General features: G+C 39.7%; 1 protein-coding gene across 2 annotated transcripts in view; it reads left to right on the plus strand.

The window, feature by feature from the left end:
- UNC13C (unc-13 homolog C) overlaps positions 1 to 27,239 on the plus strand; it is a 550,871-nt gene that overhangs the window by 83,499 nt on the left and 440,133 nt on the right. For both annotated transcript variants that reach the window (XM_075530957.1, XM_075530958.1), the window contains exon 3: positions 507 to 571. In XM_075530957.1, the coding sequence (XP_075387072.1) occupies positions 507 to 571 (65 nt within the window). The remainder of the gene's footprint in view (positions 1 to 506; positions 572 to 27,239) is intronic.

Genomic DNA, 27,239 nt, shown 5'->3' on the forward strand with positions numbered 1-27,239 from the left:
TGTTTTTTGGTTCCTCTGTTTTAGTTGTGAAATGCGCATGTTATCCCAGCTTTTCATTCTTTGGTTGTTTTTTAAGTGTGCCCGATGTGATGCGTTTATAAGAGGTTATACGTTGCCAGCTTCGCTTTCTTTAGCTTACACTCGCCAACCCAGGGGTCTGCTGCAGTCAAACACAGCATCAGTTCTTTGGTCGGCTGATCATAACCATCCTGTCTGATTCAGGATCTTCACGGCACATTCAACTTTTAAGGGCAAATCGCATTTTGGAATATAAGATGTTGTCTTGGACTCTGCCAGAGCTTTTCCTTCAAAGCTGACAGCTAATTTCCAAACCTCCACCCACAAAAACCCAGTAGCTTTGACCTGGAGCTGACCCTGCTTAGCCTTTGTCATACTAGGTGTACGTGTCTAGTGCAGTTTGACCCATGTCCCAACGTCCTGTACATAAAGCGGTACTCTGCTAAAAGCCTGTTTGTTTTGTTTTGTTTTCTCGTTCATCACTTAAGGCTCGGATAGTAAGTGGCAATGATTTGGATGCTTCTAAATTCTCTGCACTCCAGGCGCTTGGTGGGTAAGTGTCATCCATAACCTTTCTCAGTCATTTCATCCACTCTTGGCCTTTGGCCATGCCCTCAAATGATATATTTTGAATACATAATGAATGCTTATAGCATGCAAGATGCATAACTACCTTGTTCAACTGGTGCTTTCTTTTTCTCAAAATAAGGTCATTTTTAAGCAATAAGAGGATATATTCTCATGGAAAACATTTCTCACAATAAAAGTACGCATATCCATCCAAGCATAAAGTCATGCCTTTATGTTCGGGCAACATTCAACATCCAACCACATAACTATCCACAGCTGCATAGGTTAAAATAGGCATATGATAGAGTTCAGGAAGCCCTAGCACAGAGCAGGACATGGCAAAGACAACACCTGCCTGCACACAGCTCACGTATCTCATGTCTCCTATTTCCAAAGCAACTGTGCTTTTGGATATATAGCAACGGAGTACATATATAACTTGTAATATTACAGCTATAACCTGTAGTACATATGTCTCGATACTCACAATACACACCCATGTTACTGGCTTATTTTCGTATTGCCCTGTACTTTTTAATCTAAAAAGTTTACCATATCACAGTGCATGTTTCAATTCCTAAGCAACAACATCCAACTCCATGTATGATCTCTTGACTGGTGTAGCATTATTTGTCTGCTTAATTTTCTCATGAAAATATTACCAGGAAGTACACGTATACCTTGGCTCCCAAATGCAGCCAAAATTAGTGCCAGTGACAGCAGCAGGAGGACAAAGGGAAGCCTAGATTTGGATGTGAAAGAAAAGGTTATCATACAACAGGTAGGTGGAAAATCAGTGAATTCTATCATTCATGATCTAGGCTTGTTACACACAACAGCCACGCCAGTCCTCCAAAACAATGAAAACATTCTCCAAGCGGTTAGCTTCAGGGTGAACAAAAATGCAAGAAGGATATGGAGAAATGGCAATGACCTAGATTAAGAATCAAATGCAAAAAAGCAGATTGACAAGCACTTCTAAGACACTAAGATTGTTCACAGCACTTAAAACAAATCAGGATAAGACTGTGGTATGGTATTCATCCAAGTTGAAATCACATAATGTCCTGTTTTATAGAATGTATGTGGATATGTGTCAAGCATGACTTTATGCGTACATATATATGTTATATACCTTTATATAGTTATAGAGATCACCTAACTAGATTCCCCATTAACATTGTCATTCTATATGCAAATATAACTGCAACATTTTACATATATGAGTGTCTTATTAATACAATGCATACTACCTTGCTGTCTATGTTTTTACCCTCAATGACTGATGCATGAACATCTTTCCGTGTCTGGAAGTCTATGAATTAAATCTATGCCATCATTTTAACAATTGCATGGGATCACATTGATTCATATGTCAATGTATTTGATATTAAATCGTGAAACCATGTGTGACTTATATTATCTATGCAAAATCTCCAAAGAAAGCCAGGGATCCCTTTACTGTCTCAGCTGGATGGGTATGCTCATGGGCCTTCCTCCAGGAGCTCACCCGCGTCTCTGTGTCACATCCGGGAAGTCATATTACTTTGTGTGTATCTGCGCACTTTAGCATTGTCTATCAATATCCATGTCGTGACGCCAGGTCATGTTCTAAAGGTTTCGCCTTATTGACTTTACTCTCACACGGACCCTCTAAGGTAAGTCGTTACGGCTGCCTGCATACAAGTAAGGAAACGGATGTGTAGAAGAGTTTTCAACAAAACCTCTTCTTTCAGATAGCTAGGAAGCGACATGGTTCAGCTAAATTAGTTCTATTCTGTGCTCTTAATAGCTATCCAATATTGCCTGTAACATTTCTTTTTCTATTTAACAACACGTCTGATAAAATCTCGATTCTATTATTTGTAATGTAAATATTTCAAACCCATTGTGTAATATCCCACCCACCCCCAGCCAATGGATGGATTTTCAGGATTGATCTTGTGGTTATAGCTGCCACCGCGTTGCTTCTGACCCATAGGGCCCGGACGCCCGACGGAAGGAAACACTGCCCCGTCTGTGCCACTCTCACCGTGGCTGTTGGGTTTGAGCCCCTGTGTCATTCCCTGCCATCGAGGGTCATTTCCTTTGTGCCACCCTTCGACTTGGCCAGGCTTGGTGTGCTTTTCCAGGCTCTGGGTTTCATTATTACGAGTGATACTGTTGGAAAACTATTATTATAGCTAGATTTTCAGGAGTATGAATTTGGGGAACCAAAAATGTACATATACACAGACAGATACATAGACCCATAGGGTTTCCAAAGCTGTAAATATTTACAGATGGACATATCACAGCTTTCTCCTTTTAAAGACTGGTGGATTCGCAGGAAGTATTTTAGCCACTGCGGCACCAGGGATCCATATTTAAGTAGATGTATTATATATGTGTGTATTATTTTGTAAGTATTGAAATGTGAACACATTTATATGTAAGATATAAACAGTCCCCAAGAAACTATCATCTGGTTTATGTCCCACCCACAGTTCTGTACCCACCCCCATGAGCCTATAATATTGAAAATTCGAGGTACCTACAATGGGTCTTAATAACAAAAAGGCGATACTTTGCATCACGAATCATATTATTCTTATGACGACATAACTATGTTAAAATGTTTTGTGTATCTCAGAGTATTGCTTTAATGTTTTCTACCTTATATACTAGGATAAATATTTGACTAATGGATATTAGATATTAACCATACATAACTCCTCTAACTTATGTATTAATTTGACTTAAAGACATACTTAAGAATGGAACTCATTTGTAATCTGGGACTGCCTATAAATTGCAGGAAATTGAGATAGGTATTTTAAATACAGTAAAACATTCTCCTTTTTAAGGAAAAACATAGTCTTAAAATTCTGTTATGGAACATTCTCACTCTTCAAAAATTATTATATCAATCCATATGCTACTTAATTTTAAATGAAACACTTTTAAGATTTCAATATGATCTTTTTTAGGAAATGGTTTACATAATATTTCTTTATTAAAAGAACAAGAACATTATTGACTGCAGTGAGTGTATGAGAAATTTTCAGTTAGACCCCTGGAAGCCCTAAGAAAGGATGGCCTTTTGTAGGAGTCGTACATGGGACTTAAGCAGGCCCCACTCCTCTGCCTTCACTATGTTCTGTGATGGAGGTTGATTATTGAGATGTGAAGGAAAATTTTGAACCAACTATACACCTCTCATCAGATTCTCTTTAAGGGAACTCTTAGTAATGTGATTACATGCTCTTCTTCCTCCACACATATAAAATAAGTCAATGTATACAATTACTGATATGTCAGTGTGATGAAACTACATTAGTTAATGATGGGAATAAAGCCAGGTGAATACATCTTCCAACTTTGAATGCTATTTTTAAACAGAGTGACACCTTTAGTGCTTTTATTGTATATGACAGAAGTTCACCTTTTCCTGGGAATTTGTAGTCAGGGTTATATGATTAATACTGCTCTCTCTATATATTTTTCTATTTTTAAAGCACAGGCTTTATCTTCAGGTGAGTCCACAAAACAAAGTGAAGACAAGGGCAGAGGCACATAATTTAAGAGTGGAGATAATCTTCCTTTTTTTTCTTTTCTGGAGATTTTCGTGTTCTGGGTAGGATTTGTACATGGTTCTGAATGAGGCTTACGTTGTGGATGATTTCCATAAACCTGCAATTCTGGTGATCAATGTCTAACCATCACCAAGATTGTTGAACATTTTCAAGAAAAAGGCAGTGGTGAGAGACTTTAGAGAAAGCAAAGCAAGCGAAAAATTGAGAGATACTTTTGAAGTCCAGGTCACTAAAAGATTCAAAAATAGAAAAGAAAAATATTGTTGGCCTCATTTTCAAACATATACTGTTTCTTAAAAAAGAAGAAATATTTTTCAAGATTACAAGACTGGGCATTTATTGTCATCAGTAATAGGTTGGGTTTAAATAAGCCAATTATCGGGCAAATTTCGGTACTCTTCCTTTGTTTTAAAATTTGCTTTAATTTTACATTAGTTTCATCATTGCAGTTGTAGAACCTACACAAGTTAAGTAAAATCAAACTTACTGCCTATGAGTCAAGTCTGACTCACAGTGACCCTAGGACACGATAGAATTGCCCCTGTGTGTCTCTGAGACTGCCATCTTTGGGGAAGTAGAGATTCTCATTGTTCCCCTACAGAGTGACTGGTGCTTTAGAACTGCTAACCTCAAGGTGAGAAGCCCAACTCTACCATTACCCCACCAAGGGTTCCAGTCGTAATATACTCTTGATATTTCTGATGCTGGTTTTTATTTATAAAGTGTTGGAGTTTGCGTATTGCCCACCTGCCCTCTGCCCCACCTCTGTTTTTGACCTCTGGGCTTAGCCAGGACTCGAAATCATACATTAAACATAGAAACTAAGGTTGTTCCTCATCTCTGGGGGTCTGTTCTCCCACCTTACACTTACCTAAAGCCTTTCTCTGGTAGCCACATGTTTTGTTCATTTTTTCCTATCTGGTCCATAGATCATAGTGTTTCCTTTCATCTCAGGTAAGTGCCTTACTTCTCAAGGGACAGAAATTTTAAACCTAAACCAGAACGACTTCCACTACTTTAATTCCTTACCTGTGAGTCAGCTGCCCCACCTAGACCACCCTACCCGCATCCTCTTAACCCAGCTTGGCAAGTGTGAAGAACGGGTGCATGACCCGATGCAGCCCCACCTGACACAGTTTACTTCAGGTTGTAAGGAAATGAAAATATTTGTCTTTCTCTGACTTTTAAATGAGCTGTTTTGTACAAGAGTCCTCTGTCCTTGGGAGATTTGACAGGTAAGGAGTTCATTATAGGTTTAAGTAACAGTGAATTAGGGATTGTTGATTATCACTAAGTTATTAAGTAAATTTAAAACTGAATTATTGTGTGGAAGTTAATCACCCTGCCCATTATTTTTCAATTTACTTTGCTTTACGTTGCCAACAACTCTGTTTAGTCCTCAGTCTATTTTTATTTGGGTACTTGAAAAATGACCTGAGAACTGATATTCCTTCATCAATTCCTGCGTCATTAAATTTGTTCTAGATGCTGTTAAACATTAATAATTGTAAAACACAGTTCTTTCTGCTTAGATGGATCAATGGCTCCTCGTCATCTGGCATGTAAAGTGGGAATCTTACCACCTGGCTCAGAAAATCCTTCGTGTTTTCTGTTTCCCCCTGTTTTTAATAATGATGTCATCATCCTCCCTATTTCTAGGCTCCCATGTGTTTGTACACACAGAGCACATACATTCCATCCTTGTATTGCATAATTTTCAGCGGATCCTATCCTCCAACTTGATTGTCAATTTCTTAACTGCAGAGAAGAGGCGTTTTCCACATAAGTTCCCTTCCATAAAGTTTATCATAGTCTTTGCCCAGACTAGTAGCTTACTTGTGAATTAGTTTGTTTTTAAAAGCACCTCTTCTTAGATCAATTGGTTAAAATTACCTGCCTGAGGATATTCTGGGTGATGACATCTTAAGGAAAACACGGCTAGAAGCATTCATGGACTAGGGTGAAACACACATGGGAAGTGCTGAGTCTTAAAAGCAGGTAATCCCACGTCCCTCCTCTAACCAGTATTACTGAGCATATACTAGAGAAACGTCATCAACGTGTTTTTCTTCTCGTTAGAGATAACCCTCCCGATCTGGAGGTCACCCTACTTTTGACCATTAATCTTCTTTTATCTTGTTTGGAGGGAGTTGTGAAGGTTATATTGAGCAAAGTTATGAAAATGTTCCTCTAAATGTACTAAAATATGAATTTTATCTTTTTTGTTCTGAGCATTTTCAGTTACCCTGGATATAAATTCACAGTGTGTTAGGGATTTTCTCTAATTATCAGTTCTTCCGAAAGGAGTCCTTTTGTGATACGTTAATTGGAGATCCTCTTTTTTCTTGCTCTTTATAAAATCAGTGAATGGGAGTTGTCTTGCTTAAACCAATATAGCCTGACCAATCCCTAACATCTCTTGGCAAATGCCAGGCTGAATCGTGCCACAGCTAATGCCAGGCTGAATCATGCCACAGGTACTTAAAAAGCTATAAAGAAGCTTGGCGTAGTACTCAGGGAAGTACTAACCTTACCATGAACTCTTGATGACAGGCGGTCAGTTAGTCCTCTGTACCTCATCTGGGTCATCCCACAGAGCAGACACATTATACCCTGCACACCAACTTGGCCTAAGCAGAGAGTCTTTTAATTAGGAGTTTCGTTCTTGTTGCCAGGTGTCATTGAGTCCATTCCAGCTCATGGTGACACTGCACAACAGAAAAAAAACACTACCTGATCCTGCACCATCCTCAAATTTGTTATATTTGAGCCCATTGTTGCAGTCACTGTATCCACTCATCTTATCAAGGGTCTTCCTCTTTTTGCTGCCCCTCTTCCTTACCAAGCACGATGCCTTTTCCAGGGACGGGTCTCTTTTGATAACATGTCCAAAGTTCCTGAGAGGAAATCTCATCATCCTTGCCTCTAAGGAGCATTCTGGCCGTACTTCTTCTAGGAGAGATTGGCTTGTCCATTTGGCAGTCCATGATATGCTCAACATTCTTTGCCAGCATCATAATTCAATGCATCCACTGTTCTTCAGTCTTCCTTATTCAATATCCAATTTTCATATGTCTATCAGGCAAGTGAAGGTACTAGCTTTAGTCCTGAAAATAACCTGCTGGCCTTCAACACGAGGTCTTGTGCAGCAGCTTTATTCAGCACACTGTGTCATTTCAGTCCTTCACTGCTGCTTTCACAGCATTGATTATAGCTATAGACAAGCAAGATGAAATCTTGGACAACTTCAGTCTTTTATCCAATTACCATAGTATCATATTACCTGTTGTTGGTAGGTGCCATCGAGTCAGTCCTGTACAACAGAATGCAACACATGGGCCATCCTCACACTGGTGCCTGTGCCTGAGCCCATTGTGGCCACTGTGTCAGTCCATCTCCTTGAGGGCCTTCCTGATAGACAATGATTACCTGTGAATTATAGGACGGCCACGAGTCTTAATCACCAGAGGGCAGTGCATTGGAGTTTTAATTAACATAGCTGTAAGCAATACAGTCACCAAGCTTCTAAAGTGCACACCTCTACAGTTAGCTGTTAAACTGTTAGCCTGCTAGCCACACACATTGCCCATCTGTTTGGAACACCATCAACTTGCAGTGCTTTAGTTTCGGGTCAGATGACTGCTTCACCTAGACTCTCTTGGAAAGTATTCTGCAAGCACTCATCACGAATCGTGAGCTCGTTCGAGTACAATTTGAAATCAACCACAAAACAATGGAACTCCCACTGACCCATTCAATGTGTGAATTTTCAAGCCATCAAGGCCACCCTGTGGACAGTTTCCTTGGTAAATGCTCACTGGTGCTGGAGCCCTGCTACGACTTTCTTGTAAGTATTGAACTGTCATCCACAAGGGGAACTGTGCAAACTCAACAGTGGCTGGTCTCCAGCTTTGATATCTGCTCCCGGAGCTGCTAGGAGCAGAAACACGATGTATGGTCACTATGAGTCAGAATCAACTTGATGTTAGTGAGTTTGCTTGTTTCATTGTATTTGTGAAAGTAGCATCTAAGGTTGACAATGACAAGCTAGTCCTGGCTAACAATTTCCATCATTTTCCTGGAGGTGTGTTTTTTCCCCTTCCAGTCCAATCAGTTCAGAGACTTTGGGTTTTTAGGGAAGCAGGCATCTTTTTACTGAGGAGAGGCTGGTGGGTTTGAACCTCTGACCGGTAGTTAGCAACCCAACATGTATCCTAGTTTTGCCAGGTCTCCTTTCCTCTGTAGATTGTGAAAAAGAGATCACAGGCTTAATTCAAAGTCATAAGAATAGTGGGCTGCCATGCACAAGCTACTAAGGAATCATGAAAAGTTCTGCATAAATATATATTGGCTCCTATTTCAGCAGGTGGTATCTTGTCCTGGATTTGGAGTTTAACATTCTTACTCACCAATTCAAAACTTGTAGCTATGGCACTGATTTTGACTCATGGCGACCTCTGATGTGTTAGCGTAGATTTGCACACCAGAAAATGTCCAATCATTGTTTTCACGAAAGTAAATAACTAGGGCTTTTCTTCTGAGGTGATTCTGAGTGGATCTACACTACCAAGAGCCAAGTGTGTTAACTGTTTCCACTACCTTTTACTAAATAATAGATTATAAACCCAAGATCTGTAGGTATTACCCACTCCAGGGATATCGAATAAGAGTCCCCGTCTTCTGGTAATGCTACTGTAGACCAGATCTCTCTACCCGTACATATCCCCATGAAACCTGGTCCCTACTCTGATAAAAAGCTATTATCTGTGCTTGGGAGATAGAACAGAGGAAAAACATTCCCTCTAATTAAATATTTACTTATTTAAAAATATTCAATACTATATAGTAATATAAAATCTCAGGATCACCCTCATCCTAGGCTCTCCTTTCAGGCAAAAAGCAAAGAAGCCAAACCCACTGCCATTGAATCAATGCTTACTCTTAGGGAAGGCTATACACAATGTGACTGTTGTATGAAGGTCACTCGTTAGTGGTTAATGAGCTGTTGTAGATGCACAGGTTGTAATCAACCACACAGCCCTGTCAACAAGAGTTGCTCTGAATGGGTCTATTTGATTTTCCTCTGTTCTTAAATGACTGTCCACCAAAAATACATCAACAACAAAAAATTAATCCTTCCCTTTTCATTTGTGAGCAATTAATTCTATGTACTAAAGCTTGAAATATATACGTATGCTTGAAATATATATATTCCAACACTTTTCTAAAACTATTATTTATTAAGCCACTCCTTGATTTTAGTAATATACATTGTATAAAACAACTGAGGACAAATCTTTTCTTAACTTGAAAATAAAGGCACTAAAGCCAAGCTTAAGTATGGGATTGCTTCTATCTTCTTAACTTGGTGATTCTCATTCATTCAAGATTTCGTTTATTTCTCCAGATCCCACCTCGAGAAACCACAAACATCTATTATTCTTGTGTTACTCATATTCTCTTCAATTCTGAGCATTCCACCTAGCAACTACTAGGGACAATGTAGCTCAGAAAATCAAATTCCTACTCAAGGAATTTAGAGGCTTCGGCAGCATATTTGGTTCTAGAAACAAAATCTATGAAGAAGCATTCTTCTAAAGCTTCCACAATTGGCTTCCTGAACATTTATATATTACCATATATTTTCAAACTATATTCTTAATCACGATCTCTAAATACCTGACTTGGTTTACATTTGTTAGGAATTCAATGCATTGTTAGGGATAACACTGTACAGAATCAAGTTTAATCTTCTAATGCCTTGCAGGTATTTGCTGAGTTTCAGGAGTAGCAAATTAAAATCACAGATGCATCCTCTATGGAAACAATATTCAGCTATCCAGTCTTAAAACAGTGCTAATTCAGTAACTACAAATGATGGCATCCGTTACAGGAGCAGAATAATGACTTGTGTCAGAAAACCATCAGCTATTAGCTAAAAAACACTGAAAATAACCCACAAAACAAGATAACAATGATAATGAATACCATGCTTCCTAAAGATGTGATTGATATGGCTATTGATATGGCAGAAGTGATTGATAATGCTATTGAGTGCATCTAAAACATATAATGCATCTTTTTGAAAAGAGAACAGACCATGAATATGGATATTTTCCAGCAAAGCATATATAGAGTCTGTCTTTAAGTTTCTTCTTATAAATAGTTGCTATGTCTCTAAAAGATAACATAGATTATCATCTATATCATATCTGCCTCTAGACATTATAAAAGATCACTGCTAACACACTAATGTGCTTTTGTCTCCTGATGATAGTGTGCTTTTATCCTCTCACTCTTTATCAAGTTAGCATGTTTGTCTATTCCATAAGTTTTATAGCATATTAAAATGTTGCTTCTAAGATACCCCATGAAGTGCCGAATTCATAATGATTGTAATGGCAAAAACCAAACGTTTGACATGTAACAAGCTTCAGATCGAAGCCCTCCCCATGCAGTATCTCTGTAAATCTCCATCGAACTTTTTGAGGTGATAGTGTAATTACTGCTCTCATTTTACAGATGAGAGAACTGAAGCTGAAAGACAGTACTCATGATTCAGGTCAAACAAACACTCAGCCAGCGTGCTGTACTGTGGTGACTTGCAGGTTCTGATGGTGTTGGATATCTGCTACTAGTATTTCAAATACCAGCAAGGTCATGGTGGACATGGTGGACAGTGTTCAGTAGAGCTTCCAGACTGAAGCACACTAGAAAGAAAACGGTGATGTATTTTTGAAAATATAAAAAAACCTTGTTATGTGAAACCCTTAAGAATATCAGCAGAACATTGTCTGATATAGTGCTGAAAGATGAGCGACTAGGTTGGAAGGCATTCAAAATATGACTGATGAAGAGTTGCCTCCTCAAATTACAATGGACCTTAATGAAGGATGGAATAAAGCGTCCAGGATCTTCAGCTGCTGATGGGGCATGACTTCGGATGAGGAGAAACAGCTACAAATACCCATAAACCATTATAACGTAGAACTCATGAACTACAGATCTAGGAAAATTGGAAATAGTCCAAAGTGAAATTGAACATATAAAATTCAACATCCCAGGCATCAGTGAACTGAAATCGACTGATAGTGATAATTTTGAGTCCAGGAAACATGGTTTAGTAGGCAGGGATTGATAAATTGAAGAGGAATGATGTTTCAGTCTCATCAAGAAGAACATTCCAAGATGTATCCTGAAGTACATTACTGTCAGGGATTGTATAATAGGCATATATTTGTAAGGAAGACCAATAAATACATATATGTTTCAAATTTACACACCAACCATTAATGACAAAATGAATTACTTGATTATTTTTGCATTCAATGTCTACAGTATGAAATGTATCAAACATGTAATCAAGATGCATTGTTACTGGACATGAAAAAGTTGGGTATAAAGCCTTTGGTGATAGAGATGGCCGTCGAGACCATATGATATACGCACACCTAAACCACAGTTATATGACTAGATCTTAAGCTCTCACTTCATTGTAACTGTAATATAAGAACATTTAGTTCTTGTTCCATGGCCCTGCTTGGAACTCACCCTCAAGAGGAGATCACTGAAGATATGGTGGCTTCAGAAAAGAGTGGTAAAGAAACCAGATGGTGCCCTTGTATCAGAAAAATTCACACATTTTAAGGGCTTATTTCAAAACACGCAGCCAACTAAGCAAGGAGTCAGCTAAATCCACAAGGAAGAAGCACACCAGCTTGTCTGATTCAAGGATTGTAAATAGTAGACTCCAAACCTGGAGGAGGGAATGGTACCAGCGTCTAAATTCTCAACACGGATTTGCAGAATGCTAGGGATGATATTGCAAGCCCAAATCCATTTGCGGGGTCCCTATGTGGATCATGTCTCTGATGAGTTCCCACCGACCATCACCTAGGAAGATGAAAAGCCTTAGTATCAAACCAAGAGCATTGTAAAGTGGATTTTAGCAGCAGAATTTAGTAGTTAGGCTGGGACATAATCATTGGATCTCCCCCTTGACTCATTTTAAATTTGTTCCAGTGTTTTAAGTGGTTTCTGCCTTCTTTTCAATTGAGGCGTTTCTCCGTTTCATTCGGTCATTGTTGCTGGATCCGTTTGAGTTTTGTGTCTTTGTTTTATAGGGAAGTCCGGAGGGGTGCCTCTGTGAGGAGAGTTACTGTATTAATAAGAGGAGGTTGGGGGAAGGGGAGAGTCAACAACAATGAGTACAAGGGAAGCAAATGTTCCGAAGTTGATTGTGATGATGATTCATAACCCTCCTTAATAGGACTGAATGATTGATTGTATGATATGCTAATTATAGCTCAATAAAAATTATTTAATAAAATAAGAATCTGTATCTTCCAAACCACCCACCCCCATAAAAACAGACACCTCGTGACAGTGTCTTAATTTGGGGGAATTGTCCCTATGGCCCTGACCGTGAGCTCCTGGAGGGCTATGACCTCATAGGCCTGAATCTCTGGCACAGGCAACATCACTGGCAAAGTTATGAAGCTGGAAATCACACAGAGACTGTGGGCCCAGGAGAGAGGTCAATCACCTGTCACCCCTTCCTTTTGATAGGGCATCGGTTAACACTGAGACATAGCTGACATCTTCTCTGGGTTGACAAACGGGGATGAGAAGGTTCTCCCCTAGACCCCAGCTCCTGGAAAAGCGTAGCAGAGCCCAGCAGAAAGGTCAGCCACCTTCTGGGTTTGTGCAAGCCGACAGCCCGGCACGAGTGGGATTTTCTGGCCTCTGACCTATGGAGGAGGCGCAGCTCAGCCAGCGTCAACACCATCAGTCTTGCTCTCCACAACAGATGTCCTGAGTGGCTCACCGTCTACCACAGAGGCAGTTTCATGGCCCCCAGGGGGCAGGAAGGCTGGGTTCAGTCTTTCCAGACACCCTAAGGAACCGAGTGCTCCCTTCGAAGCTTACCATCCTACCACATCGACTTGGCTGTGCTAAATCAGCACGGTTTGGTGCGCATGGACCAATTCAACCAATTCCGATCCACGCAAGTATAGGTGCATATTCCTGTCCAGTGGGGGAGAGTTCACTGAAAGAGACACACTGGCTGTGGCTCCTGCTGTGGGCCCAGTCTGTCTCATTCTCATGCCAGCAACCAAACTCTGGTCTAGAGCTCAGCAAGAACATTAACCAAGCAGTGGCATTCAGAAATAAGTAATATCCTGAGTTGGTAAAATTCGCTTTTGAACATACCTTTTAGGTGTCTGGCCCAGTGAACCCAATATCTCAACAATAACAACAAAAGTGGAGTTTTCACAGACTTCTTATATGTATAGATTGCATCTAGGTTACTTTGTTGGCTGTTATTAAAAACAATTAAAACTGTTCTACATCCTACCAACAACCCTGTGAGGCAGGTGGTGTGTTCCTCTTTTTACAGATGGGGAGATGGAGGCACAGGATGGTTCGTGACCCCTGTGGCCTCCTGTTCCATCAGCAGTCTCAAGTATGCCCATTCTGATCCACTCCAGAATCAGACAAGCACCTGATTCTGGCTTTCCGTCTCTTCAAGCTTGATGGCTGACTTACGAAGCAAAACCACTCTGCTCAAACTCAGTGGAGGGGAAACAATACTGACGGCAGCAGGGTGACTTGCTCTATTGAAGACTCTTTCCGTGGCTCAGCTTGCTTGCGTTTGGGTGGGATTCATGCAAAACCCTTTTGAAAAGATGGCTTGAGACAACATTGGGAGCCACAGAATGGAATAAACCTCCGTTAACAGATTAAAAGAGAAGCCCCCAAACATCAGCAGTGGTTAAGATGAGAATAAACCCCCAAATAAATGGAGGATTACAGTTCTCAACTCTTAAGGACATCTGGCCTGGGGCAGGCCGCATTGACCAAGTACTTGCTGGTGACGGGGGAAATAGCATGTCTTTGATATACCTGTCACACGTCACAAACCCAAATGGGCGTGAGGCCTACCTGTTCTGGGGCTGGGATCTATGTGGAACAAGACACAAAGCCATGCTGGACCAGCACATTTTACTGACCCCGAGGGGGAAACTCTTGCTCATGAACCAGTGATTCTCCTGTAGACATGCTGCTTTTTAATGGAACTAGATGGGAAGACTGCAGACCATTGCTGATGTCAAGTGCATCTTGCCTAATATCAGATGTTTACCTGTGTTTCATTGACTATGCAGAGGCATATGATTTGATTGTGAGGATTATAACAAACCATGGATAACGTTGTGAAAAATGGAAATTCTGGAACACTGAGCGGTACTCCTACCGAAGCTGTTCCGTAGACCAAGAGGCAGTTCTTTAAACAGAACCGGGGGATGCTGTAGGGTTGAAAACCAGGAAGTGTGAGTTTCAGGGTACTGTCCTCTCATCAGACTTATTTAATCTACAGGCTGAGCAAATAGTCCTAGAAGTTGGACTGCATGAAGGGGAATATGGCATCAGGACGGCAGGAAGATTTATTAACAGCCTGCAATGTGCACGTGCCACAACCTTGCTCAATGAAGTGAGGCTTCGCACGCTTCCTGCTGATTTCCAAAGACTACAGCTTTAAGTATGGATTACAACCCAATGTAAAGAAAATGAAAATCCTTACAATTGGACCAGTCAGTAATATTGTGATAAATGAAGAGAGAATTGAACTTCTTGACTATTTCATTTTACTTAGATTCATAGTCAATGTTCATGGAAGGAGCAGTCGAGAAACCAAGAAACATACTGCATGAGCTGAATCTGAGGCAAAAACAACTCTGAAATGCTAACAACCAAAGATGTCACACTGATAACTAAGGTGTGCCTTACCCAGGCCTTGGTATTTCTAAAGCCGTGTGTGTGTGTGTGTGTGTGTGTGTGAAACTGGACAGCAATTAAGGAGCATTGGATGAAACGCATGCATTGGAATTACGGTGTTGCAAAAAATAGACATGAAAAGTATGGTGGACTACCAGAAGAACAAAAGATATGTCTTGGAGAAAGTGCAACCAGAATATTCTTTAGAAGCTTAGGATGGCAAATCTTTGGCTCCTCTTCTTTGGACATCTTGTCAGGAGAGACAAAAGGCTGGGGAAGAACATCTTGCTTGCTAAAGCAGGTCAGCGATAAAGAGCGAGAGCTTTAAGGAGATGGAGTGACCACGGCGCTGCCACAATGGGCTCCCATGTAGGGACAATCATGAGTCCTGTGCATGAACAGGTACTGTGACCTTCTGCTGGATATGGGGTTTCCATGACTCAGAGCCGACCCTCAGGAGCCTAACAAGGGATGGGAAGCTAAAGGATCTGTTTGTAGGATTTATTGGTGACATATATGAGACCCCTAGTATCTTGGATGATGGCACTAATATCAAAAATACATATAAAACTATTAGCACATTTTACAAGAGGAAGTATAAATGATATGATCTGTCAGGATAAGCTATATCCTGATGAAATGAATTGATGAAGTAAAGATTTATTTTATACTCCATTTTCAATGCACATTGATACTGGGTATGGTGCACTCTGCTTTTTATACTTTCTGTGTGGCCCCGGCTAACAGAGGCTTTGTCTCAATATATCATGCTTTAATGATTTCACTGCAGGAAAATTAGAATCAGGCAAAACGAGTTCTAACTCTTAAAATATCCTCCATGAAGTGACAGGCATCCTCCATGAAGTAATCACAAGAAAATACCTGGATTTAAAGTCAAAACCGAAGTGCGCTTGTACCGCCTATCTGCCAAAGGAACAGAACTGGTGCATTCCATCTTTATAGACATAATACATTTTTGGAATTTGGGTATCAGTTTACATAGTGCTATGGATTAATTGTATTGCCCCCAAATATGTGTGAACCCGATTGCGCCATGGTTTTCAGTGGTTTGGCAGTTATGTATTAATGCAATCATCTCTGATTATGTGATCTGATGTGATCAATCAGTTGTAATGGGCTACATAGAATGTAATGCAGCACAGTTAATCTGTGAGAGCCCTGATCTCGTATGATGGGAGTTTCCCTAGACTGTGGCCTACATTACCTTTTATCTTACAAAAGATAACAGAAAAGAGAAGTCAATAGGCACCAACTATTACCAAAAAAGAAGAGCTGAGAGTGGCTCATGTCCTTTGGACTCAGTGTCCCTGTGATTAGAAACTTCTAGACCCAGGGGAAGCTTCATGACAATGACCTTTCACAAATGCCAACCGCAAGAAAAATCTTTCCCATTGCCGGTGCTTTAAATTTCGACTTCTAACCTTCTAAATTGTGAATAAATTTGTTTGTTAAAGCTAGTCACTTGCATTTCTGTTATAGCAATGCTATATAACGAAGACACACAGCAAATTAAGTTCTTATACCGTTTCTATACACCTTGTTCAAGGAACCCTTGTGGTGCTGGCAGGTAAGCCCTGCTGGTCTTCTTGGACTGCTCACCACAAAGTTGGTGGTTCAAATCCACCAGCCCCTCTGAGAGAAAGATGAGGATGTCTGTTCCCATGAATATTTATAAGGTCACTATGAGTCAAAATTGACTTGATGACAGTGAGTTTGGGGGTTGGTACACACATTGTTCAGTGATCTTGGTTACATTTTTTCACCATGTGTCAGCATTCTCGTTATTTTAATTATGCTTAATCTATATCCACTAATCTAGCTTTTCTAAGCTCCTACCCCCATCATGTCTTACCGTCTCATTTTGCTTCAGGGTAAATTTTGACTATTTGGTCTCATACAAATGATCCTTTAAAGGAACACGGTGTGTCTGTGAGAACACAAGTGTCAGGACTGGACCATTTCTGAACACTACCTTTGTCTATCATAGTTACGATAAGGGACATCTTAAATTAAGATCCCACAGAAAGAAGAAATGCAGTTTAAAGTCAACGCATGAAAATATCTAAAGTCTTTATTTCATGAGTAAGACTGTAGTGGTAATTCTAAGTGCAATATTCAGAATAAATTCACCCAATGCCATCAAGTTGATTCCAAATCGCTGTGACGCCTAGATAGGCTTTCCAAGGCTGTAAATCTTTACGGGAGCAGATAGTCTTCTCTTTGACCCGTGGAGCCATGGTGAATTTGAGTCACTGCCCTTGAGGTTAGAAGTCCAAACTTACCTGATAGTGCCATCAGGAATCCCAAGAGAAGTGAAATTCTGCTGCGCAGAGTCCCACTGTCCCTCAGGAGGATTTTGCTTAGTGCAGGGCACCCCATTTGGATGAGTGTGAACAGAGGAGAAAGCAGAGTGACCAAACCAGCATATTAGAGAGGTGTGAAACCATGCCATATGAAGAAATATCAAGGAACTAGAAATGCCTGATTTGGACAAAATAAAGTTCAGGTGAGAATGTAAGTCTTCACATATTTCAAAGGTTGGACATGGAACAGCATTAGATTTTTTTTAGTCAGTCAAGGGCAGAACATGGCTCAATGGGTGCAAATCATGGGTAGGCAAACTTCTGTTTAATAAGAATAAGATCTGTCTGTACAAAAGCTAAGTTCCCCATTTCTACTGATAATTAAATAGCTTAAGTGATCACTTGTGAAAGGGGAAGATGTATTTGCAGGGTAAGTTGGAGTTTTGGCTGCCTGATTAAAGGTATAAAAATGTTATCTTTGAGCAACATATTTATTTCTGAGTGTAGCTGCATGGTGGTTGAACAATAACTACTGAATGATGATGAAGATGATGATAGGAAATAAAGTGGTGAATTTCTATGCACAGACTGTAGTTTTCATTAATCAGAGCAGAATCATCTGCCCAAAGCATGAGACACTAATTATTTAGAGATACATTTGTCCCTAGAAGCAAGTGCACTCAGGCATAACAGTCATGACTATTGCTTTGAGGTCTTTTAGAGAACTCTGCAGACCATGATAAACATCATTTTAACTCCTGCTTGTTATCCTGATGCTTGGACTCCCAGGTCCCAGGTAGAAAAGACCAATTCAATACACGAGACTGGTAGAAGTCACACTGCTAAGAACAGTCTGGCTACAAATCATTTTCACACAACAGGAAACCATCTCTCCAAAATGACCTTCTTTCATCAGCATGAAGGAGTCACTGCAGTGTTTGCCTCATCCACTTGCTCTGAGGACTACATGACGCGTGTCAGCATTTAACCTCCTATGTTACACCAAGATAATAAATGTTCATTGGCGCTTGGTCATTGATAATTATTCCATGTTTTCAAACATGTCATACTTACACTCGAATAGCAACTCTGGTAATGAGTTTAGATTTTTAAAACCAACATATTTTTTAACACCAATTTAAGTGCTCATTTTAATAAATGTCATTTAGAATGTGAAAACGTGCCTAACTTGTGTGGTCAGATTGTGCTTTGACATACCTAGCTAAGAGGGGCTAAGCAAAGACAGTCCCACAATTAATCAAAGAAGCTTAGCTAATGTACGCTCAATGAACTTTTATAAATAACTGATTTATATTTGTGTCAAGGTCATTCTATACATTGAATTAAAAACAATGAAAAATTGGTCCATTAAGAGGACCAATATGAGCATGAAGAATGGAAATCTTGGGAAGGTCTTCATCATCAAGCCATGACTTGCTGCCTGCCAGATAGGCCTAGCAGATAGAATATTTATTGACGCTAATAATTTGGTCTGTGCAGCTAATTTAAATGTTTATTAATTCAGTTCTACTTTACTAAGCTGTGAGAGTTAGTTATAATAGTGTTACGGTTTCTTATTAAGCAATATAAATCTTTTAATACGTGCTTTATGAACTCAGGATTTGTTGTGATGGTAAACACATGTAACAAAACATTTGCTTTTGCAATATTCCTTCCTAAGTACAGTTCAGCAACATTAACCATTGATGTTTAGCCATCAGTTTTATTTTATATTAAATACTGTACAAACCGAAAAATTGCACACCCACTGAGTTGATTTCAACTCAGAGTGACCCTATAGAATGTTTTTGGTACTGTTAATCTTTATAGAAACAGAGAGCCTCATCTTTCTCCCTAGGCATGAATGGTGGATTTGAACTACTGACCTCTCAGCGAGTAGTCTAACTCTAATTTCACAGTGCTAGTAGGCCTCCTTTCTGTATACAGCAGGCATTTGTTAATTTTTACTTTTTCCAAGTAATTCCTTGTCTATACCAAAACAGTATTTGTGATTTTACTGAAACACAATGTTTGCATACAATCTCCTACATAGTCATTATTTCTTGCACCCAAATCATTAGGAAATGACAGTCATATAATAGTTGTTTTCATTGTTTACATATTCAAGTAAAGGCATGTGTATTTTTATAAATGGCAATTGTTTCCTCTTCAAGATGTGCTTTATTGTCCTTATAGAAGATTAAAAAAAAAACCCTCATTGTCATCAAGTATGTACCAGGTCATAGTGATGCGATAGGACAGGGTAGAACTGCCCGGGTGAGTTTCCCACACTGTAACTGTGTGTGTGGTAGATAGCCCTGTCTTTCTCCTGCTAAGCAGCTGGTGGTTTCAAACTGCTGACCATAAGGTTAGCAGCCATACGTGTAATCACTCTGCCACCAGACCTCCTTATAGAAGATCATAATGTACTACAAAAGGGCTTTGGTGAACCTAGCCAAGGGGACAGCATGTATCTTCCCAGTAATTGCATTAGAGAAGTTGATACTCTGGTCTAACCAGATTTGTAAGATAGAATTGGGATCATGATAGTGGGTGAGGGAGGAAGCATTTAGGAACTAGAGGAAAGTTGTATGTTTCCTTGTTGCTACACTGCACCCTGACTGGGTCATCTCCTCCCTGTAACCCTTCTGTAAGGGGATGTCCAATTACCTACAGATGGGTCTTCAGTCCCCAATCTGCATTTCCCCTCATTCACAGTGATTTGATTTTTTGTTCTTTGATGCCTGATACCAGATACCTTTGACACCTCGTGATCACACAGGCTGGTGTGCTCCTTCCCTACGGACTTTGTTGCTTCTGAGCTAGATGGCCGCTTATTTACCTTCAAGCCTTTAAGACCCCAGATGCTATATCTTTTGATAGCCAGGCACCATCAGCTTTCTTCACCACATTTGCTTATGCACCTATGTATCTTCAGCAATCATATTGGGAAGGTATGATATGATTTTTTGTTCTTTGATGTCTGGTAACTGATGCCTTTGGCACCTCATGATCACACAGGCTGGTGTGCTTCTTTCATGTGGGCTGATACAGATAGGAACTGGAAACACAGGTAATCCAGGACAGATGATCCCTTCAGGAGCAGTGCTGAGAGTGGCGATACCGGGAAGGTTGAGCGAGGGTGGGGTGGAAAGGGGGAACCTATTACAAGGATCTACCTATAAACTCATCCTTGAGGAAGGACAACAGAAAAGTGGGTGAGGGGAGACATGGGAGAGTGTAAGATATGACAAAATAATAATAATTTATAAATGATCAAGGGTTCATGAGGGAAGGTGTGAGTAGAGAAGGAGGGGAAAAATGAGGAGTAGATACTAAGGGATCAAGCAGAACAAATGTTTTGAGAATGAGGAGGGCAACAAATGTACAAAATTGCTTGATATAATGGATGGATGGGTGGATTGTGATAAGAGTTGTACAAGCCCTGATAAAATGATGAAATTTAGAAAGAAAAGAAAAGTTGATACTTATTCATTTTTTTTATTCATCCCTGTGAATCTACAATACAGAGACCCAACTCCATTGTTTTGAGCCATTATTAAGACATGGATGGGTAGCCCCAAAACAGTCCAAGTGATCATCTGAGTCTTGCAGATTTCAGGGGGTGGATATGGGAGTGGAGGTGGGTGTTGGTTAATGGGTACTCAAATATCAACATGCCCATTCAATCCAACAGCAGTGAGTGTGTCAAGGCTTAAGAAACTTCAAAGTAATATTTCTATGGTTAAATTTGGATAATGCTAGGGAGAGATCAAGAAAATTAGAAAATAAAATATATTATATGTACATGGAAGTTTTTTGACAAGAGAGATATTAGGAATGACACGCTGTAGGTAATGTATCTTTGCAGTCAACCCAAAGCAGCAAGAATTAGGAAAAGGAATTCATGATGTGGAAAAATAATAAGGTGCAGCTAAAATGAACAATAGCAGGTTGCCTATTCACCAAATGTTAACCCAAAACAAAGGTGTGCTTAGTAGAGTGCTGCTGGTGAACTTCCTTGATAGGTCAGAGGCCCATCCAATAGATAAATGAATGTGAGGAATGAATGTAAGGAATGTTTTACAGCGACCCCAGCCATTAACAAAGCAGACACTCGCTGAGACCATGAAAGAAAGAACACATTTGTTGGATCATTTTCTCAATAATAATAAGGAAATATGTTTAAAAATAATTCTTCAAAACATTCAGATTTTTTTAGATACCTGTGTCTGGTTATACATGTTCAATAGACACACAACCGTATATACAGGATTTTCTATATGCAGAAAATCTATTGTGGTTTTTTTTAAATGAGAGTCGATTAAGATTCATGACAGCCCCCTGTGTGTCAGAGGAAGCCAGCTCTCTCACTAAGGGAACCCTTATGGGTTCTAACAGTTACTCAGTTACCCACTGGGGTTTTCAGTGATACACTCTGGGAATGTTGGCATCCCATTGCAGGTAGTATGGTTAAAATTTAATACCCTTGACTTGACCTACAAGAACCTGGCTATCTCCCCAGCCTCAGCTCACAAACTTTATTTCCTTCCTACGCTTCACCTTCTGCCGCTCACCTAATTTATTTCCATGAATGTGAGAATTGCTTTTCTCCCCAACATTAAGACTTTAAACTTGCTGTTTTGCTGCCTGCAGCATTCTTGACACACTTAACTTCTCCTCACCATCTTCTGCCCATACTTTCTATCTCTGCTTATGGGACCTCTCTTCCAAGACAGTTGCCCTAGCACAGAGCATACTGTGTGGTAGAGGATCCATATATTTTTCTTAGGGAAATTGAATGCTATCAGATTGTTTTCATGTTTTTTCCCCAGATAAGTCATTACTGTTTAGAAAGAAAGAAGTGTGTCTCTCTCATGATATTCATATTTGATAGTGACTTCATAGATTTTCACTGGAGCAGTATTTACATGTGATTAATATACAACATGTTAGTGGGACTGATAGTCCACTACTGATGGAGTTCTTAGACAAAAAAAAAACAGAGTTGCAAGAGGAGAAAAGCAGAAATGACAAAATCTCTTAGATCATAGCACACAGGCAACTACCAATTTCAAGTATAATATCTGGCAGAAGCTAAGATCTACAATATGAATAGTATGGAGGGAATATAGGCACATAAAAAGATTATAAATACGTACAAATAGGTGTGATTATAGTCATATATTGTACATGAAATCAAATTTCCCTTTTCAGCTTAAAAATATTGGTAAGCAGTTTGTTTTTATTCTTTAATGGAGCTATTGATTGATGTGTATTCATGCCTTAAGTGTGCCTACATTATCTAGGCCTGAAACAAGATATAGGCACTCTATAGGAGACTCCAGGCTTCCTTTTCCTTCCTTGGTTGCCATGTGAAAAAATGATCAAGGCCCTGTGGCTCCAAGTTTAAGGATCATTAATGTCTTTTGTAAATGGACAAAAGATACAAATCTTTTTAGATACAAATGTCTAAACGCTTTGGCCTGGAAGGCAGGCTTTGTCAATGATCTTTCCCACTAAGTGTCATGAGATCACTTACATTGATTCTGTATTGATTTCACAGAAGGACAAAGACTCAAGTCCACTATTCCGAACATTTACCTGGATTTTTGTACAAAAAGTGTAAAAAGATCTCAATATTTGAATTCCAAAAAGTAAAATGACTAACAGCAACATTTTAGCATTCCCCTGCAGTGTTAATGTAGACTTTGAGGAGAACCACATCTTAGAGTAGAGGCTTACTAGGTACTGGTGTCAATATAAAGTCTTGGTTGTTGACATGCATCTTGGTTTTTCTTAACTAGCACAGACAAATTTTCAAACTTATTTTTATTAGGGAAAATATTTTCGCCAATTCCACCCAATACTCCAGTAGCATTCTCGTAGGCTCAGAGGAAAGCAAGAATAAAACATCAGTGGAATTAAACTGGATTCCAAAGTCTAGAATCCCCAAAACTGAATGTATGTCCATTGAGTTGGTTCTTAACTTACAGCCACATTGTAGGAAAAACCGAGGGGCCTCTGTGAACTGGAGAGGGGGGTGTCATTCTTAGTGGAGCAGAAAACCCCATCTTTCTCCCATTCAGTAGCTAGTGGGTTCAAAAACGCCACCTTTAGGTTAGCAGCCCAATTTAAGACTCACTACATGACAAGGGTTCTTGACTAAAACTCTGAAATCGTACTGCCATCCCGTCCACGCTGCCTCCGAGCAGCCCCAGGGTGTTTCTGAGACTGTAACGGTTACTGCAGTAGAAAGCTCAGTCTTTGTCCCTTGGAGCACCAGTGGTTTCGAACTGTTACGCAGTTTTCTTTCATTGTACAGTTTTTGTTGATTAACTTACAACCTTGTATGTTTTTGGTGGAACATTCTTTTTTATTATTTGAGATTTGATACATAGATCATCTCATTCCCTATCTCAATCATGTCAAGTAGAATTGTACAATTGCTAGAAACAGTTTCCAAACAATTTTTTTTCCGCATGGACTCCTTGACATCCTCTCCCTTTTACACCCCAACACCACTGTAGATCCCCCACCCCAAATCCTTTATTCTACTTGCTGTCCATATAGGATCATCAGTCCTGCGATTTATATACTGAAACACAGAAAAGCATAAAACACAGCATCAAGACGGTGATCTCCATTGACATAACCCCTCTAAGATACACTCTAATACGAACAAACACAACAATAAAAACAAAAATACAGAAAATGTTGGAAACCAGATCAGGTCCAACCAGCATCATAGGAGGGATATACTGACACAGTTTTGACTACTCAGGTCAGGTTATGCCTTTGGTCACCTACACTCCTCTCTCCCAAGCACTCTGTTCAGTGACCATGTTCCTCCCGTGCCTCAATTTTAAATCGGGGGAGTTAGCCAGAGGCTTATTTTCTATGTAGTTCCACTAACAGATCTTGGTCTCCCACTGTCATCCACGGCCTTCTGTATACTGGATTCTCAGAATTTAGGCTCTGATACAGATCCTTCCTTAGAATTCAGACCATATGGTTTCTAATCCATCAGGGACTGATAATGGTGCAATTCTTAGTTGACATCTCACTTAGATGGCTGCTTGTTTGGAGACAAGCCTTTCTGGCCCCAGACACTATTTTATCTGATAGCTGGGCACCATCTAAATTCTTCACCAAATTTTGCTATAGCAATCCTATCTTCTGTGTTCCCTTCTTGAGGATAAGTTTTTAATCTGCCCCCCCCCTTAAAATCTCCTAATTTTCAGATAGACAGCCATTTACTTCGCATCTTGTTAGGTGTCCTGGAGTCTGCTCAAACTCATACCCTGTTTCCCTGAAAGTAAGATATCCTCAGAAAATAAGACCTACTTACAGTTTTGCCTCTTGCTGAAATATAAGGCACCCCTAAAATAAGACCTCCCCATAAATAAGGCCTCCTGAAGCTACCGTAACTCTGGACTCTGGACCATAGCGCCATGCAGCTCACTGTTGGCCACAGCACAGCCGGAACAGACAGGAATTGCAAGGTCTCTTAGTAAAACAATAAAAAATAAATGTGTACCGTATTCTTCTTCATGGAAAAATAAAACATTCCCTGAAAATAAGACCTAGCGCATCTTTGGGAGCAAACACTAATATAAGACACTGTCTTATTTTCAGGGAAACAGGGTAGCAGCCCTATGTGCGAAAGAATGAAAGCCCTGCTCTCTCTCGTGCCTTCTTCACAATTGTTTTATGTTTGAGCTCATTTCTGTAGCCACTGATCTAATTCATCTCCATGGGGGTCTTCCTCTTGCTTGTCTATCTTCTGCTTTATCAAACACGACGTCCTTCTTCAATGACTGCCTCTCCCTCTAATCCAGTGGTTCTCACCTTCCTAATGCCGCGACCCTTTCATACAGGTCCTCACATTGTGCTGACCCTCAACCATAAAATTATTTTCATTGCTACTTCATCACTGTAATTTTGCAACTGTTATGAATTGTCATGCAAATATCTGACATGCAGGATGTATTTTTATTGTTACAAATTGAACATAATTAAAGCATAGTGATTAATCACAAAACAATATGTAATTATATATTGTGAGATATTTATTTCTAATTACAAATAAATGAATTTTTTTTGTTGAAGCATGGTGTAGCATGGGTAACAGCCTTCATGCCGAGTACTCATATGAAGATGTATCTGCATATGGTGGGCCCTCTTGGAGACCGATAGAGGAGCAGTATGTCGGTTCCTAAGACCATCAGAAATATGTGTTTAGGTGACCCCTGTGTAAGGGCTGTTCGACCCCCAAAGGGGTCACGACCCACAGGTTGAGAACCACTGATCTAATCCAAATTTTAAGAGAGAAGGTTTGCCAGCCTTGCTCCTCAGGAGCGTTCTACCTATGTTCCTCCCAGGCAGATTTGGTGGTTCTTCTGCCACTTGGTCCTTACGCTCTGCTTTGCCAACACCTGAATGAAATGGCATCGATCATTCTTCAGTCTTCCTTGTTCATTGCCCAACTTCCACACGCACATGAGACAATTGAAAAGACCATGACTTTTCCTCAAAGTGACATCCTTGGTCTTCACATCGTTAAAGAGGTTTGCGCAGCCAATCTGCCCAGTGCCATGCATCATTCGATTTCTTGACTGCTGCTTCCACCGCATTGATTGTAGATCTAATTACAAGGAAATAGTTGACAACGTAGATCTTTTTTCTCTTTATCATGATGTTGCTCATTGGTCCAGTTGTGGGGATTTTTGTTTTCTTCACACAGGATTGCCATCTACACTGAAACCTCCAGTCTTTGATGGTCATTAGCAATTGCCTCAATTCCTCTTTGTGTTCAGCAATCAAGGTTCTATAACCTGCAAATCACAGATTGTTCATGTGCCTGCTCCAATCTTAATGCTAATTACTATTTCAGTTATTCCCCTTCTCCGACTATAGGTTATAGGCTTTTACGTGTTATTACATGAATCATACACAGGTGTTTGGATAGTAGAGAAAGTCCTTAGACTATAGTGCCTTGCCATGATTGTTCTTCACTGGATGCCATTTGGCAGAGAAAGAAAGACATTTTTTTAAAGATAACCGATTCTAATGCATGTGTAAAAAAATGTCCAAGTATATGAATGAATACCTGTCTATATGTATAATTCATGGCTTGATGTCTGAACAGGAAACATGCATCAGTAATTTATTCCTTTTTATTGCTGTCTGGTATTTACCATTTGAATATATCACAGTTTATCAATCTTCTACTGAAGCACAGCTAAATTGGTTTTTGTTTTTTTTAAATAATTTAGCTGTGCTTCAGTAGAAGGTGATAGAAAAGGCCATTGTGCTTGTCAAGTATGCATAGGCAATTAACAAAACAAAAAGAAACAAAGGCCTTGCCCACAACAAATATGCACCTTATACCTCACTTACTTTACCGTGTGAAATAGACCACATCTTACCTGAGCAATAGCCTTATCAACATTTTCACAGTGCAGGGGGGAAAACATTGGGGAAATGTCACATTGCTATAAAAATGTATAAACCTGTACTTTTAGCTTAAGGTTTTTTTGTTTCTGTTTTTTTGAGTGGTGTGGCATTGTTTATAATCTTTTTGTCTACAAATGCATACAATTTTTCCTTGCTTTCCAATCAATATGAACTTTATTCCTATTTTCTTACGCTGTCACTGATTACACTGTCCAGTAAAATTTTGAATAGAAGCGATGAGTTTATACTTCCAGGCCTCATTCCCAAACTCCTGTAGACTGTCGTCATTGAATATGTCAGTTAAAGGTTTCTTCATACTTTCCCTTTACTGTGTTCACTTAGCTTTCTAGTATGTTTATAATTTTTATTCTGACTGTACGTTTTTAATGCATCTATTGGAAGTATTATGTGGATATTTCTCTTAAATCTATTAATATAGTAAATTACCTTGGTAATCACTTGGTATACCAATCCTAAATCCCTAAGATAAATCTCACTTGGACATTCTTAAGTAACT

This window comes from Tenrec ecaudatus, chromosome 14, assembly GCF_050624435.1.
Source record: "Tenrec ecaudatus isolate mTenEca1 chromosome 14, mTenEca1.hap1, whole genome shotgun sequence".
NCBI classification, from domain to species: Eukaryota; Metazoa; Chordata; class Mammalia; order Afrosoricida; family Tenrecidae; genus Tenrec; species Tenrec ecaudatus.